The 16,857-nt window shown below is 45.9% G+C and overlaps 1 protein-coding gene across 1 annotated transcript in view; it reads right to left on the bottom strand.

The window, feature by feature from the left end:
* Positions 1 to 6,264, bottom strand: part of LOC126203481 (hepatic triacylglycerol lipase-like) — a 45,062-nt gene extending 38,798 nt beyond the window's left edge. The window contains exon 1 of the mRNA XM_049937803.1: positions 6,252 to 6,264. Coding sequence (XP_049793760.1) covers positions 6,252 to 6,264 — 13 coding nt within the window. The remainder of the gene's footprint in view (positions 1 to 6,251) is intronic.
* Between the last annotated feature and the right edge of the window lie 10,593 nt (positions 6,265 to 16,857).

Genomic DNA, 16,857 nt, shown 5'->3' with positions numbered 1-16,857 from the left:
AAAGTCTTTTGCTTTAAATATTTTGAGAGGCGGTAATATGGACTAAAATAAGAAAAAAAATGTCCACTGAAGTTCTTACTTTAAGAGCTATGAGCATTTGTTCATCTTCGCTACTGACAATTCGGGAAGTAGGGTCCGATCACGAGCGAAATGCAGACCACAGTGAAAATCCGATGACGCTTTGCACAGATGTGTTGGGCAGTGTCTCTAGTGTTGCGTCGCTCTTTTCAGTTTTGAGTGAACAGTGAACACGTAAAGATGCCTAGAGAATAGTCTCTCCCGCCAAGTGAGAGGGGCCTGGTGAGAGATTACGCCTGTTGTGCAGGCCACATAACTGTCATACCGTTCCTTCTTCGTGACAACCCTCTGCCGCATTCTGCAAGGCAATGAAGATACTCCTGCATTGTTTTCGGTGGGAAGCGTTTGATCACCCACAATACATCAATTAATTGCCTCCTGCTGAGCTTCATCTCTGCTCACATGAACTGCTGGCTATAAAGACAATGTTTTGGCACAGACAACGAGCTGTAGATCTGCGTAGAGAATTGGCGAAAAGCACAGGCGGTTGCGTTCTGTGACGAGGGCATTGGAAAGTTGGTATACCGGTACGACAAATGTCTAAGACGGAGCGGTGACTATGTAGAGAAGTGGCTGAGAGGGGTAGCTATTTTTCAATTTCACAATGCTTTCCATTTCACGACCGATCGGAACTTAGTTTCCGAATAGCCATAGTACATCTCTTCTACTGAACATTTTAGAGCCGATCTTCACTAAACTTTTTTTGTTTTCAATGATCGTTCTTGTCATATTTCAGAATATTGTCCATTTCTACTGGTACGCTCTGCCTTCAGGGTGATTCTTATTAACGTTTAAAAACCCCTGAAATAACGTAGATGACGCCGATATAATACAGGTCCACAAATGTCGAGAAATATCCCAAAAGTAGATGACAAATGTCAAGCATGTGACGTCATCACATGACGTACCTCGCCTCACGTGCAGCGCTTGAGGCTATCGTTGTGCCGCATCTGGTCATTCAAACCCAAGTCAAGTATTCACGTCGGTGTTGCTCTGGGTCGTCGTGAGCGACTTCAGCCCGTGGTGCTCAGGGTTTTAGTCTTGCGTGTGACAGAGAGTACTTGTTTTTTCATTGCGTTAGGTCATTATGTTTTTACATTGAGATAAGATTTACTGTTTTATTTACAATCTCCACGGTTTATTGCAAAGCACAGTACAACAAAAACGTAACATATTGCGTCTCAATGAAATGGGTGTAAGCTTCAGAAATTCGTCGCTATCAGTAAATTACCTACGTCTTATTTACTAAATAAAATCCGTAGACAAAAGACGAAGGGACAAAAGGAAAGAAACACGAAATAAGAACAGCTTTTGCTTGGTTTCATCGAGGATAATACTTCTGCAACTTGTACGTTTACAACATACGATATTTACAAAAGGTGCTTGAAGAAAGAGTAGCCTAGCGGAGGGACGTGCAGCAATGCCCCGTAACGGCGAGGTCTAAATCGACAAGCCCAAGCGCTGCACGTGTGGAGCGGTACGTAATCTGACGTCACACGTTCAAGATTTGTCATCCACTTTTGGGGTATTTCCCGACATTTGCGGCTCCACGTGTTTTACATCAAATTACTTGTCTCAGCGTTATCTATATCTCTTCGGGGATTTTTAAACGTTAATGAGAATTACGCTCTATGTGCGTCTCAGGAGATGGCCACCTTGGATTGTCTGCCTGTGCTGCAGATAAACGTCGAACATAATGGAAGAAATTAATAGAGCTAGTTGCGAAATATGCCTGCAAAGCAATTATAATAGAACTGAAATAATGTATAAGGGATGTTTTGGAAACAGAGTAGTACAACGTAATAATGGAGTCAAAACACCAGTGATTTGCTTATTTAGTGAGTGCAGATAAAAAAGACGACTGGATGGACAGGAAAACAAATGAACTGAAGAGTAAAATTGGTGTGCTGTCATTAGTGGAAACTACATTGGGTTTTCAAACCTAAGCTTACGATGTTTCCATAAATGTTAGTGTAAAATCAGTGTGTATTACCAATTTTTACTTATAGTAGTGACGCTCAGACGCTTAACGCGAGAACACCTCAATACTTACTCGTATTAAATGCTGCTGAGTGATGCATCTTGGAAATACAGAGAACAGAGAGGAAAACAAGTAAAATGGGTCTGGGAACAGACTCGAGTAGAGGATACAACAAGCATGGCAGGAATGAAACTGAAATGGAGGTGAGTGGTACGTGCAGCCAGGCGAGTGTGTGGTAAATAGTCCACGGAAGTTATCAACTGAATTACGAGAGGCAACAAAAGACAGAGACCAGTAGCTAACGTAAGGTGGCTGGAGGAAATTAGAAAATATGCAGTAACGACATGGGTACTAAAACATAAATATCGTAATCTGTCGAAGTCCGGCAGTGCATGTCGAATGACAGAAGCAGCTGCTTACGCTACTCCTGACGATGATCATATTCATCACTTTGATGGTGATGGTGGAAACCATGATGTAAGAGTCTGCTGGCTTTCGTGGCTCCGGTATGTATATGGCACGTTTGTTGTATAGTCACACAGTAAAGAAGAGCTACACAGATTTCACCACTTCCTAAACAACTCATCTGAAGTTCAACTCCGGCTTGAGGATAATGAGATCAGCTTCCCGTTCCTCTATGTGTTGAATTATAGAAGACCGGACAATACCTTAAGCTACAGAGCTTTCAGGAAGTTTACCAACATCCACAAGTATATCATCTGCCAAAAAATGTGAAGCACCCAGAAGACATGGTCGGATTATCAGTGTAACTTCGACTCGTCCGCCCAAGCGGTGGCTGTGTAAATGATTAGAGTTTCAGTTCTCTGTCACAGGTAGAACGGCCACAGAGTTAGCGTCGATCGTCTTTAGTGTTGTTACCGGGCATGGAACGATATATAAGCCGCGTGAACAGCTTGACATGTGAAACACACAGAGATGCCATTTAATCGTGTGAGATAGCGTTATCAGCATCTGACAGAGTTTGAAGGCGGGCCTCACTGTGGGTCCCGATTTGGCTGTCCCGTCTAATAGTGCAGTATCCAGATTTGTGGGGCATTCGAATACGGCAGCAGCCCGATGCTGGACAGAATGGAATCGTGAGGGCAGACATACTCGTCCTCGGGCTTCTGTCGGTCAACATCTGACCACCGCCACATTGTGCACCGAGCACGTCGTAACGCCCTCAGCCATCAGTGATCAGGTAGTGGACTGCCAGCAACACTCTGTGTCATCCCGCACCGTTCGTAGGAGGGCAGCACCAGCCGGACCAGGGAAATGTCGTCCCAGGCTTAGGCCGCCGCTGCGGTGCTGCCGTGACCGGGCCGCACGGGCTGCTAACGGCTGATGCCACGCCGTGTTCAGCGATGAATCGTCGTCCTGCACCACCATAGGTAACCACCGTAGGCGACCTGAGGAGAGGACCCACTCTTCCAGTGTTTTGCAGAGGCGCAGCGGTCAGTGTGGGGAGCCATCGGGTATGACTCCAGGTCTCGGCTGGTAGAGAATAAGAAACAACTTTGACGGCACAGGTGGATTTTGTAATGACCGAAAAAGCATGACATACCCTCTCGAGCCATGAAGGATCGTCTCGTTTCCTCTACCCCTCCTGCGTGCTTCATTTTTCTGTCAGTTCGCACCACCACACAGTCCATAAGCAACCAGTCCTGAATACTCTGTCTTCGGATTCATTCTGCATCGCAGACAATAAGAGACTGCAGTCAGAGGGAAATGTTGATGGCCGACGGCTGTGATGGCCTTTCACCCGAAGCAGTGATCATAACGCAAACAAGAAGACCAGAGAATCTACCTTTGTTAAGTTAACGTTTGTTACAACGCTAACCTACAGAATGGACAAAAAACTCCTTCAGAAGAGTGGTATAAACAATACATTCATAAGGCAATACAAAATAAAAGACTTTTTCTAACCTACAACTGACGTGGCTGATCTCCTACACGCTGCAGGAGTCTACGAAGTGACGTGTGCTTGTGGCAAAGTACGTATAGGAGATGCGAGGAGAACAATGAAAAACACGTTAAAGGGCACAAACGCCACCAAACTCTGTGGTAGTGAAGCACCAAGAAGAGTGTGACCACGTTATAGAGTTTGGGTGTTAGTCAAAGAAAGTAATATACATACAAGGAAAGTCCGAGAGGTCTTTGGAACCTCAAAAACTTTGTACAACTGCAACTGAGACGCCGGCTACTACCTTCCTGCCTCGTGGCTACCCGCTGTCAAGGAAGCAAATTCGCAGCCACGCCAAGCGCGGAATTGAACAACTGTCAGAAAACAACCTCAGGAGCACGACATCAATAATATTTGTCGGCCCGGGTGGCCGGGCGGTTCTAGGCGCTACAGTCTGGAATGCGCGACCGCTCCGGTCGCAGGTTCGAATCCTGCCTCAGGCATGGATGTGTGTGATGTCCTTAGGTTAGTTAGGTTTAAGTAGTTCTAAGTTTTAAGGGACTGATGACCTCAGAAGTTAAGTCCCATAGTGCTCAGAGCCATCAATGATATTTTGATAACATTCCCCATGTCTCTCGTTTCCTCTTATCAGCTACCCAATGACCACAACCCGCCAGTGGAAAGGCTATTAACTGCGATTCTCCACAAAAGCGCAAGAAAACAGGCTTTTTTAAAGTGGAGGCGACACTGTGAGAGTTGCAATACTGTCTTAGGATTTAAAGGTTGGCTACAGCGCGCATACACAAGCTCTGGAATCTAAGATATTGTTGTCGCGCTTCGCAGCGCACGGATTAACTAGTGGCAGTTTTGGAAGCCAGTGTAGGAGCCCGCCTGCTGTGGTGCGCACGTGTGTTGGGCGAGGAGTCGTCGCCGAGCTGCCGTGCTGCCGTGTCCGCCAGCAGCCACACAGGATTTGGTATTTAGTTGATATCTTTCATAATTTGCAGCGCGCTTATTAATTTAAAGAAAAGGGTTTGTGTATGTGCGTAGCAGCAGACGGTAATTTTGATAATGATAGGAGTTGAATTCTTAAGGAGAAACCATTGTTAGATTAAGTATTGATTTTTGTCATTGATTTCTTTTGTAATTGTCAGGGAATTGTTTCACTATGCATTTAACTGAGAAGTATTTCAGTCTGTCTCAAGAGTTTGATTAATTTGTAATATTGCCTTAATGCCACTGGAGGCTGATTTACATACGAAGCGATTGTTCAAATGGTTCAAATGGCTCTGAGCACTATGGGACTCAACATCTTAGGTCATAAGTCCCCTAGAACTTAGAACTACTTAAACCTAACTAACCTAAGGACATCACACACACCCATGCCCGAGGCAGGATTCGAACCTGCGACCGTAGCAGTCGCGCGGTTCCGGACTGCAGCGCCAGAACCGCTAGACCACCGCGGCCGGCAAGCGATTGTTCAAAGAGCGTCTAGCGTTTTGTTAATGAATGAGAAAGAATCGCTTTCTGAATATAGTTTTTGGTTTGGGTTATCATTTATCGAGTTTAGATTTGACCAAAGCCTTTCTCTTGAATTACATGTAGTTGTAGTAAGCATCAGCAGCCCCAGCAACAGCAGGAGCCGCCGTACAGAACATGCATTGCACTCGGCACGAATAATAGGTTTTTTTATGTTTTTGTTAAATAATGGACTGCAGCAGATCAAGCAGTGGCAGCAGAAAGACCAAGTAAGTTATTTGTTGCGCACAGGACCAATTTTAAAAAAATAAAGTTTAGGATATCTCTGTAATAGTAAAGTTAACAAGAGTACAAGCACGGGATTTTCAGTAGAAAACACGAGATAAAAAGAAAGAGCTCGCGACTTTCAACTGTTTTCCCGACAGTGTTCAGCCACGGGGTAACACCAGAAGACTCTTAAAAATAGGTCCAGCAGAGTGGCTGAAATGCTTAGTATTCTAGAATGGGATTATGAGACGACCTAGTAACTCAGTACATGTTTACCAGAAATTATCATAATGAGGACGGTGGAGATGGTGCCGGCAGCAGACCTGTGGAGCACTACACACTTTCTTGGACGTTCAGACTAGTGGTTGTTTGAATCGTCAGCCACCGAGCAGAAGTGATGCCGCAACCCGCTACTGGCTGACAGACATCGGCGGATACACGCACATTTCTAGTTGGCCACGCTCCTACCGGCTGTGTCTGTAGTACAGTGGCTGCGCCGGCCTCCGGACACACACGCACACACACACACACTCACGCACTCACCGTTGCGCAGCATCCTGTTGAAGGTGTCGTCCGGCCCGCCGCCGAAGTCGTGGATCAGCACCTTGAGCGCCAGCCCGTACAGCCGCACCGAGCCTGCCGTAGACTCGTCCACATCCTTCGGGGGGCGATCCGGGTTACCGCTAATAATTATACTGAGATCACTCACCTTACGCTTTGACCGTGTATTACTAGCATTACATTTATTACTTTTATATTAATAGCATCATAACAATTTTATTTTTTTAGATGAATGGAAAGAGAAAAGAATACCAACTGGAAACTCTCACTGCACTTGTAATCCTCGAAAAGGCTTCTTATAACACGAACAGATGAGCGTTACGGAAGCATCTGGAGAAAGTGGCATATCTGATCACTTTCTCTTCGTCGTTGAAAAGTTTGTATGATGTGGCTTGTACGAAAATGCAAAACAAAACGAGTTACCCTAAAACTAGTACGCTTTAAGACAAAGAAACACGCATCACTAAGGAATTATCTCATTGACTGGTGTAGAACTGTCTTCAGTAGTGAGTCCCGCTTCCAACGGAACTCCGATTACCAGCGAAGAGGTGACACGGAAACATGTGCCACAGCAACCTGACTGTCTTGCGCCATACGGCATACGGTCCGACGACCGGCGGCCATGGTCTCCGCTGCCATTTCTTTACGTAGCAGGGCCCCTTTGGTTGTCATCTGTGGCAGCCACACAGCACAGCGGTGCCTCGACAATATTCTACGCAACGTTTCGTTGCCCTCCATAGCCAGCGTTCCTGGGCTCGCATTTCAACACAATGCCCGCCTGCATGCGGCGAGAGTTTTTTCTGCTTCTCTTCGCGCAGTCTTGGCCAACAAAGTACCCGGATGTCTCCCCAATTAAGAACATTTGGAGCATTATGGGTAGAGCCCTCCAAACACCTCGGAATTTTGACGATCTAACGCTTCAGTTGGACAGAATTTGGCACGATGTCCCTCGGGAGGATATCGACAACTGCATCAGTCAGCGTCAAGCCCAATAATTGCTTGCATAAGGGCCAAAGGTGGACCAACGCATTATTGACTTGCTCACTTTGTGAAACTCTTCCTCTTGAATATCTCAATTTTTCTGAAATGGTACTCATTTGTGTGTCTTTAGACACACGGTAGTCCATTGATAGTGACTCGGCTAAATATCTCACGAAATAAGCATCAAACGAAAAAAACTACAAAGAACGAAAGTCGTCTAGCTTGAAGGGGTAAACCAGATGGCGCTATGGTTGGCCCGCTAGATGGCGCTGCCATACGTCAAACGGATATCAACTTCGTTTTTTTTTAAAAAAAATAGGAACCGCCATTTTTATTACATATTCGTGTAGTACGTAAAGAAATATGATTGTTTTAGTTGGACCACTTTTTTCGCTTTGTGATACATGGCGCTGTAATAGTCACAAACGTATAAGTATGTGGTATCACGTAGCATTCCGCCAGTGCGGACGGTATTTGCTTCGTGATACATTACCCGTGTTAAAATGGACCGTTTACCAATTGCGGAAAAGGTCGATATCGTGTTGATGTAAGGCTATTGTGATCAAAATGCCCAACGGGCGTGATCTATGTATGCTGCTCGGTATCCTGGACGACATCATCCAAGCGTCCGGACCGTTCGCCGGATAGTAACATTATTTAAGGAAACACGAAGTGTTCAGCCACATGTGAAACGTGAACCACGACCTGCAACAATTGATGATGCCCAAGTAGGTGTTTTAGCTGCTGTCGTGGCTAATCTTCACATCAGTAGCAGACAAATTGCGCGAGAATCGGGAATCTCAAAAACGTCGGTGTTGAGAATGCTACATCAACATCGATTGCACCCGTACCATATTTCTATGCACCAGGAATTGCATGGCGACGACTTAGAACGTCGTGTACAGTTCTGTCGCTGGACACAAGAGAAACTACGGAAGGACAGATTTTTTGCACGCGTTCTATTTAGCGTCGAAGCTTCATTCACCAAGAGCGCTAACGTAAACCGGCATAATATGCACTATTGAGCAACGGAAAATCCACGATGGCTGCGACAAGTGGAACATCAGCGACCTTGGCGGGTTAATGTATGGTGCGGCATTATGGGAGGAAGGATAATTGGCCCCCACTTTATCGACTGCAATCTAAATGGTGCAATGTATGCTGATTTCCTATGTAATGTTCTGCCGATGTTACTACAAGATGTTTCACTGCATGACAGAATGGCGATGTACTTCCAACATGATGTATGTCCGGCACATAGCTCGCGTGCGGTTGAAGCGGTATTGAACAGTATGGTGTCACCGCCAGACACCACACTTGCTAGGTGGTAGCCTTTAAATCGGCCGCGGTCCGTTAGTATACGTCGGACCCGCGTGTCGCTACTATCAGTGATTGCAGACCGAGCGCCGCCACACGGCAGGTCTAGTCTAGAGAGACTCCCTAGCACTCGCCCCAGTTGCACAGCCGACTTTGCTAGCGATGGTTCATTGACTACATACGCTCTCATTTGCAGAGACGACAGTTTAGCATATCCTTCAGCTACGTCGTTTGCTACGACCTAGCAAGGCGACATATTCAGTTACTATCAATGTATTCTGAACAGATAATATTGTGAATCATGTACCGCCAAGAGTGACGTTCATCATTAATGGATTAAAGTTAAGTATGAAACTAATTACGTCCACTTTCTGAATTCTCATTCCTGGTCATGTTCCAGACCTCACGTCAGTATAGTCCTTCCCTCCTCACGCCAGCCTGCGTGAGCTAAAACGCGTGCATTTCGGCATCCACTAGTAACACGGTGTTGGCTCTTCTGCCAACACAACAAATAGCATATTTCATGACAGGTGGATTGGTCGTCGAAGCAGCATACCATGGCCCGCACGTTCACCGGATCTGATGCGCCCGGAATTCTTTCTGTGGGTGAAGTTGAAGGCTATTTGCTATCGTGATCCACCGACAACGCCTGACAGTACGCGTTAGCGCATTGTCAATGCGTGTGCGAACATTACGGAAGGCGAACTACTTGCTATTGAGAGGAATGTCGTTACACGTATTTCCAAATGCATTGGGGTTGACGGACTTCATTTTGAGCATTTATTGCATTAATGTGGTATTTACAGGTAATCACGCTGTAACAGCATGCGCTCTCAGAAATGATAAGTCCACAAAGGTACATGTATCACATTGGAACAACCGAAATAAAATGTTCAAACGTACCTACGCTCTGTACTTTAATTTAAAAAACCTACCTGTTACCAACTGTTCGTCTAAAATTGTGAGCCATATGTTTGTAACTATTACAGCGCCATCTATCACAAAGCGAAAAAAGTGGTCCAACTAAGACATTCATATTTCGTCACGTACTACACGAATATGTAATAAAAATGGGGGTTCCTATTTTTAAAAAAGCAGTTAATATCCGTTTGACCTATGGCAGCGCCATCTAGCGGGCCAACCCTAGCGCCATTTGGTTTCCCCCTTCTAGCTAGACAAGTTTCGTCTTTGTTTTTTTTTTTTTTTTTAGTTTGACGCTTATTTTAAGAGAACTGCCATTTATTACACTGCTTGGAAATTTTGTCCAAGTCTTTCTTACCACCTACAAACGACGATATTTTCGTGTAGTTATTAGTAGCTACAACGAACAAACTGGTAGTGCTCCCGATCCAGATTGATAAGATGTGTATGCACCTTGATAATGTTGGAGCTGCTGTCACGCTTCCTTGGGCCACACTCTGTCTCTTTTAAATAGTACCCGTCCAGTATTATGTACTGCGTTCTATTAGTCGGATATTCGTTGGTGCAATCGTGTTTGTGTGAAAATACACCGTATTGTGGTATCTTCGTACTAACCGGCGAAGTGGAGCAGTGTCAGCCGCCTCTCCGGAATCTAGAGAAGTCCGAATCTCTCTGTTTACCTGCTGCTACCCTCACGAAGACGTGCAGTGTGAATAAAGCAAGTTGTGTTTCACATGAATGGATTTTTTCTTGAATCCCTGCTGATACCTCAACTAAATCCCCTTTCTTTCGCCCTTTGTGTAGACAGGAGCGACCAGCGCTTTTTTTCAGTACTGTTCGCTACATAAGAAGTTCTCGATGATTACGAGCTGAGGTAGAGACTGATACCACAGAGTACTCCACGTAAAATCTAACTGGAATTCCGCCAGGCAATGGAGACTTATTCCCTCTAAGTAGTCTCAACTGTTTTCCAGTGCTGGGTATGCTTACATCAATATCTCTTATGTGTGAGTCTAGTAGTATGCTCGTGTGTGAATACATTTTCTAATGAGAACTTTAACATTTCTCCAGTCTATTTTCTGCTTTCAGTTTCAACAGCAGATGGTCCCATGAGAGAATGAACGGAAGGCTTGGATACCTGCACAAGCTTCAAAAGCTCCTACATTTACATCAGTTGTTCTAAATGGCGTTCCCAACGTCAGCGCAGGCCAGGCGTAGCACTGTACAAACATTAGTCTCACTCTTCTCATTCCATGGTGTCATTTAGAAAGTGTCGCAGGCAGAGAGAATTCTTGCCAGAAGATGCTCTTCAGTCTCGGTAGGCGTCTCGTACACAAGGCTTTCCGCACGGCCCCATGAAGAAATAAAAATCGGTGTGAGATCAGGTGAACGTGCTGGACACGAAACAGGAGCCTCCAGTCTATCCACTTTTCAGGGAATATCTGACCCAGGAGTTCACGAAACCTCAGTCTAAAGTAAGGCTGGACTCCATCATGCTGAAACCGTTGACAGATGGCAGGTGGGATATGTTCCAGGAACGTGGGTAGTAACCAGCAAGTTATCACAACGATATTCTAGAGAATGGATTCGAAATTTCCGGTAATGGCTTCGCATTAGCTGTGGAATATTTGAAATCAAATGAAAATTTGTGCCGGAGCGGGACTCGAACTGGGATTTGCCGCTTATCGCGGGCCTTGTTTTATCCGAGCACCTTCACGTAGCGGCCCAGTTCTCCATCTGCCCTGGTGGCTTCACTTTCCTGTGCTCGCACCCCTCCTGGAGGCGTGCACGGATAGCCCACGTAGTTAAGCCGGAAGCTCGCGACAACCGGGCAACCAGGTTGGAAATCAAGGCCTGCACAAATTTGTTTCGAAATATTCTACTGCTGATACGGAAATACAGTCGCAATTTGCGAGTTCATTCTTAATTTAATACGATCGTTGATCGTCAACGCAGCGTCTCAAACTGTACTACAGAACGATTTTAGTGTCTAACTTTCGACTGGCTCGTTTCTGGACCAGGGCCCCTTACCTCAGATCGATACATTTACCCTTCTCCATCGGCCCTGAAAGTTTGTAGCATCGTGACGGATCTGCCCTGTGTAAAATTACAAGGATGAATGAGAAGATGAATGCATGAAGTAATGAGACCACAAAATCGTGAGGTGCGTAACTAACAGCTACGGTAGATGTAGTGTTTGATGCTGCTCTCTCACAGGAAGTACCCCCTGCGAGCGACAGCAGGCGGGACTCACCCGGGCATGTAGAGCTGGTAGGTGACGTTAGTGCTGGGGCACTCGTACAGCGGCTCCGGGCAGGGGGCCGCCCTCCCACTGTCTGCCGCGCCTGAAACACAGGTGTCGTCTCTGTTATCTGTTATCTGTCCCCACAAGAGCACCGGACAAAAAGATACAATACTGGCCATTACAATTGCTACACCAAGAAGAAATGCAGATGATAAACGGGTATTCATTGGACAGATATATTATACTACAACTGACATGTGATTACATTTTCACGCAATTTGGGTGCATAGATCCTGAGAAATCAGTACCCAGAACAACCACCTCTAGCCGTAATAACGGCCTCAATACGCCTGGGCATTCAGTCAAACAGAGCTTGGACGGCGTGTACAGGTGCAGCTGCCCATGCAGCTTCAACACGATACCACAGTTCATCAAGAGTAGTGACTGGCGTATTGTGACGAGCCAATTGCTCGGCCACCATCGACCAGACGTTTTCAGTTGGTGAGAGATCTGGAGAATGTGCTAGCCGGGGCAGCAGTCGAACATTTTCTGTATCCAGAAAGGTCCGTACAGGACCTGCAACATGCGGTCGTGCATTATCCTGCTGAAATGTAGGGTTTCGCAGGGATCGAATGAAGGGTAGAGCCACGGGTCGTAACATATATGAAATGAATCTTCCGCTGTTCAAAGTGCCGTCAATGCGAACAAGAGGTGACCGAGTCGTGTAACCAATGGCACCCCATACCATCACGCCGGGTGATACGCCAGTATGGTGATGACGAATACGCGCTTCCAATGTGCGTTCACCGCGATGCCGCCAAACACGGATGCGACCATCATGATGCTGTGAACAGAACCTGGATTCATCCGAAAAAATGACGTTTTGCCATTCGTGCACCCAGGTTCGTCGTCGAGTACACCATCGCAGGCGCTCCTGTCTGTGATGCAGCGTCAAGGGTAACCGCAGCCGTGGTCTCTGATCTGATAGTCCATGCTGCTGCAAACGTCGTCTCGAACTGTTGGTGCAGATGGTTGTTGTGTTGCAAACGTCCCCATCTGTTGACTTAGGGATCGAGACATGGCTGCACGATGCGTTACAGCCATGCGGATAAGATGCCCGTCATCTCGACTGCTTGTGATACGAGGCCGTTGGGGTCCAGCATGGCGTTCCGTATTGCCCTCCTGAACCCACCGATTCCATATCCTGCTAACAGTCATTGGATCTCGACCAAAGCGAGCAGCAATGTCGCGATACGATAAACAGCTATCGCGATAGGCTACAATCCGACCTTTATCAAAATCGGAAACGCGATGGTACGCATTTCTCCTTCTTACACGAGGCATCACAACAACGTTTCACCAGGCAACGCCGGTCAACTGCTGTTTGTGTATGACAAATCGGTTGGAAACTTTCCTCGTGTCAGCACGTTGTAGGTGTCGCCACCGCCGCCAACCTTGTGTGAATGCTCTGAAAAGCTAATCATTTGCATATCACAGCATCTTCTTCCTGTCGGTTAAATTTCGCGTCTGTAGCACGTCATCTTCGTGGTGTAGCAATTTTAATGGCCAGTAGTGTAGTAATCCGCAGGATATATCACGCATCTCGCTTTGATAACCGTCTCAGTTCCGCAATGAAGGGAGGCCACAAGTTTTTTTTTTTTCAGGAATACCATATCAAGCGGAAGCCACGCACTGATGATTAGATATCCAGATATCTACCAAACTATGGAAATGATGAGTCCTAAGCTTGACGCGCTGTTCTAAAGAGCCCAGAAATTTTATACAGCTGCCTTTACACCCGTGGGTGTTGCGCCTAGTCGTTGTGCGCATGTGCTTGCCCCACACCCAACCAGAAGCACTCATCCTCAAAGTATGGGCACGACTGATTCCATTCATGCCTACAGAGAATTACACAGGCTACCCCAGTGATCATACTGCAGCTGCTGGTTAAATTCGCCTATCTGACTGTCCTGAGGGCTGTGGGTTTGTTTATCAGAGCCAACATTCCTTTCAAGGCTTACTGCGAGCTACAAAACATTTGCTACATTATTAACATTTGCAATGAACAGATCGAAAATATGCAAGTACGTGTATTTTATTTATCTCTCAAAACCTGTAATCGTAATGATGAATTCTAAACACGATAAAAATTTAAATTAAGAAAAAACGTAACAATTATCATATCAAAATCCTTGTTAAGTCTATCTATTACGAATGCATATTTTTGATATACTTGGAGATCTCGTAGCCTCAAGCATCAGAAGGAGTCTGAAAAGTCTTGACATTTTATCGTTGATCATATACCGTTGATGTTCCTGAGACATATTGGGGCTCACTTTTATCTACGATAATGACATTGGCTGAAGCAATGAATTAGAACCGTTGCTCTGACGAATTCGATTCGCTGGCCAAGCCGGATGTGTTGGCAGTTTTTTGAATCACAGTGGGGATCAGCTTCTGCAGTGAATTTACAACGTACAATGACTGGCTGGCGGCAAACAAGAAATACTAGGCATTAGATGTAGGGTTTACGATTCAATTTGCAAAACAAGAAGTACCGTATTGATGTACATTTCTGCTAGAGATTTCAATCTTTATTTCCTCTCTCGACGCAAACCATTCATGAATCAAAGCGGCTCGTAAAGGACGTAGGATGGCTTCGGCACATCAGGGATCCCAGACACACTCCTCTTCAGCAGTCACTCGTCGGAAGTACGAACGAAGGCTTTTATTTTGTTCAGGTTCGCCGTTGTTGTTTATGGACTCATCTTGTTGCTGAGGAACTGTACAGACTTATTTAACTTCATTCTATCCTTCATAATCCACAGAATTAGCTAGCCGATAACTCTGTTCAGATTGCATGTTTTTTTCGTTGAACCAGTCGACCAGTGTCCTAACACAATGACAAATTAGAATGCGTGCGAAAACCTGAACCCTTTACCAGTGAGACGTAGTGAAACAAAGCAGGCGCGCGACTGTTGCCCGTGTCTGTCCTTCTGGAATGGCCAGACTCCTGCGCACAGATGAGAGGCGCCAGTGTCTCGGCACGGTACGTCTGCCTCTTTTTCTCTTCATGCAACAGCCGCACACATTTAGTGCGCGCGGAAAATTCCACACACGTAAACACATCTCAGGGAATTAAGATACTGCGATTTAGCCGGATAGTCGAATGCGACAGGTTGCCTCGGTGTTCGTCAAACCAGGGGCGTATGCCTGCAGCCATGTAAACACGGCTGTTGTCATCTTGGAAGACGGAAGTATCCATAGCATACTCATCATCAACATCATAGGAGACAGGGCAATACTTAGTCACCAAGAGCGTTCAAATAAACATCCTGGTTCATGCTCACGGTAACCAGAATGAACGAGCCACGCCATGGTACAAGATATCACAGAACCATCTCCAAATACAGAGTGGCCCAAAAAAAATGTATGCGCCGCTTGGATGCTAATACCTTTGAAACTGATAGAAACGTTTCATCTTCGGTGAAATCATGTAGTTCATGTTATTGAAATCAGTCTAGGTATTTGACTTGGTCGCGATTAACATCAGTACACGGGCTATGCCGTTGAACTGCTCCACAAACTCCCGCCTGAAACGTGTCCAGTTGGATACCTGCACAGGGAAGTTCGATGCATACTTCAAGTTCACCCAGTGTGTTCGGTTGTTCTCGAAAAACGACGTTCTGTAGAATCATACAATGTAGGCTTTCACGGCCGGTGTTGTCTTGAGCCGGCCGGGGTGGCCGAGCGGTTCTAGGCACTACAGTCTGGAACCGCGCGACCGCTACGGTCGCAGTTTCGAATCCTCCCTCGGGCATGGATGTGTGTGATGTCCTTAGATTAGTATGGTTTAAGTAGTTCTAAGTTCTAGGGGACTGATGACCTCAGAAGTTAAGTCCCATAGCGCTCAGAGCCATTTTTTTGTTGTCTTCAGTTGAATCTTCCTGGCTGAGAGGCCGTGGTCGATGTATGAAATTTCCACCTGACGTTTCGTCTGCATCTGCGGGAGACATCTTCTGAGATCGTCTGGCTACTGCCAGGTGGAAATTTCATACATCGACCACGGCCTCTCAGCCAGGAAGATTCAAGTGAATACGTCCTGGAGAGTTCCTCTTAGATAAAAGTCCAGAGGCGTCACGTCTGCAGAACGTTGTGGTTTCTTGACAACACCTCTTCAGTCTATCCATCTTGCGTGTAGAGTTTCGTTGAGGTACTCCCTGTCATGATTATGAAAGTACAGTGGAACTCCATCCCGTTGAAAGTAGAATCTTTCGTTCTCGTACAACTCACAGGTGGCAGGTAAAATGGATGTCTGAAGCTTCTGTAGGTACACCTCACCGGTAACTCTACCGACACGGAAGAACGGCCCTGATAACCCACATCACACATTCACTCCCGATAAATTCACGGCTTTCTCCACACTGATGTGCGGATTTGCGATGGCCCAGTAATCGCAACTTTGGCGGTTTACTGTACCATCGAGCTAAATTGCCAAAAGTCAGACCACACAATCATCTCTGCAAAAACTTTATTGTTGTGCATTAGGCCATTAAACCACTCGTAGTATTACGTTCTACGATCTGCATCGTCCTCGTTCACTGCACAATCAACAAAACGCGCCGAATACTTGAGGGACTCAGCCTGGTTTCACGGGCACACTATATCGCAGATTTCTGTGTTGACCGAGCGAATTGTTGTAACACAGCGCAGGAGTTCGCTGGACGTGTTGCCTTTACACATCGTGCAAAACGTTGTTTGTGTCATCTTAAACACTGCCTTAACTTCACATTTGTCTCGAATGCGCAGACTTGTTACATGTGCCTGTGGCTCTGAATCTCATTTCGTGATTAGCGTTTAATCTCATTAACGTTTTTGCACTTAATGTAGCTCTTCAAAAACTGCCTTACTTTTATCGAATGTTAGCGTTGCACATCTACGTTTACTCACGTAACTGACAGTAAAACCAACCAACGCTTATTTGGTCACTGTTACGCAACCCAAAGAAAAGAAGAAACGCTTATGTGGCGACTATGACAGACATTCCGTTCCACACGAAAGTGTAGCCATAATATTCAATGTAACTTTCGCAGCTACATCTCTGGTAGTGGTCTCGAATCCGTA

This window comes from Schistocerca nitens, chromosome 9 (assembly GCF_023898315.1).
Source record: "Schistocerca nitens isolate TAMUIC-IGC-003100 chromosome 9, iqSchNite1.1, whole genome shotgun sequence".
NCBI lineage: Eukaryota > Metazoa > Arthropoda > Insecta > Orthoptera > Acrididae > Schistocerca > Schistocerca nitens.
Note: the sequence above shows the minus strand (reverse complement) of the source record. Positions and strands in the feature narration are given on the sequence as shown.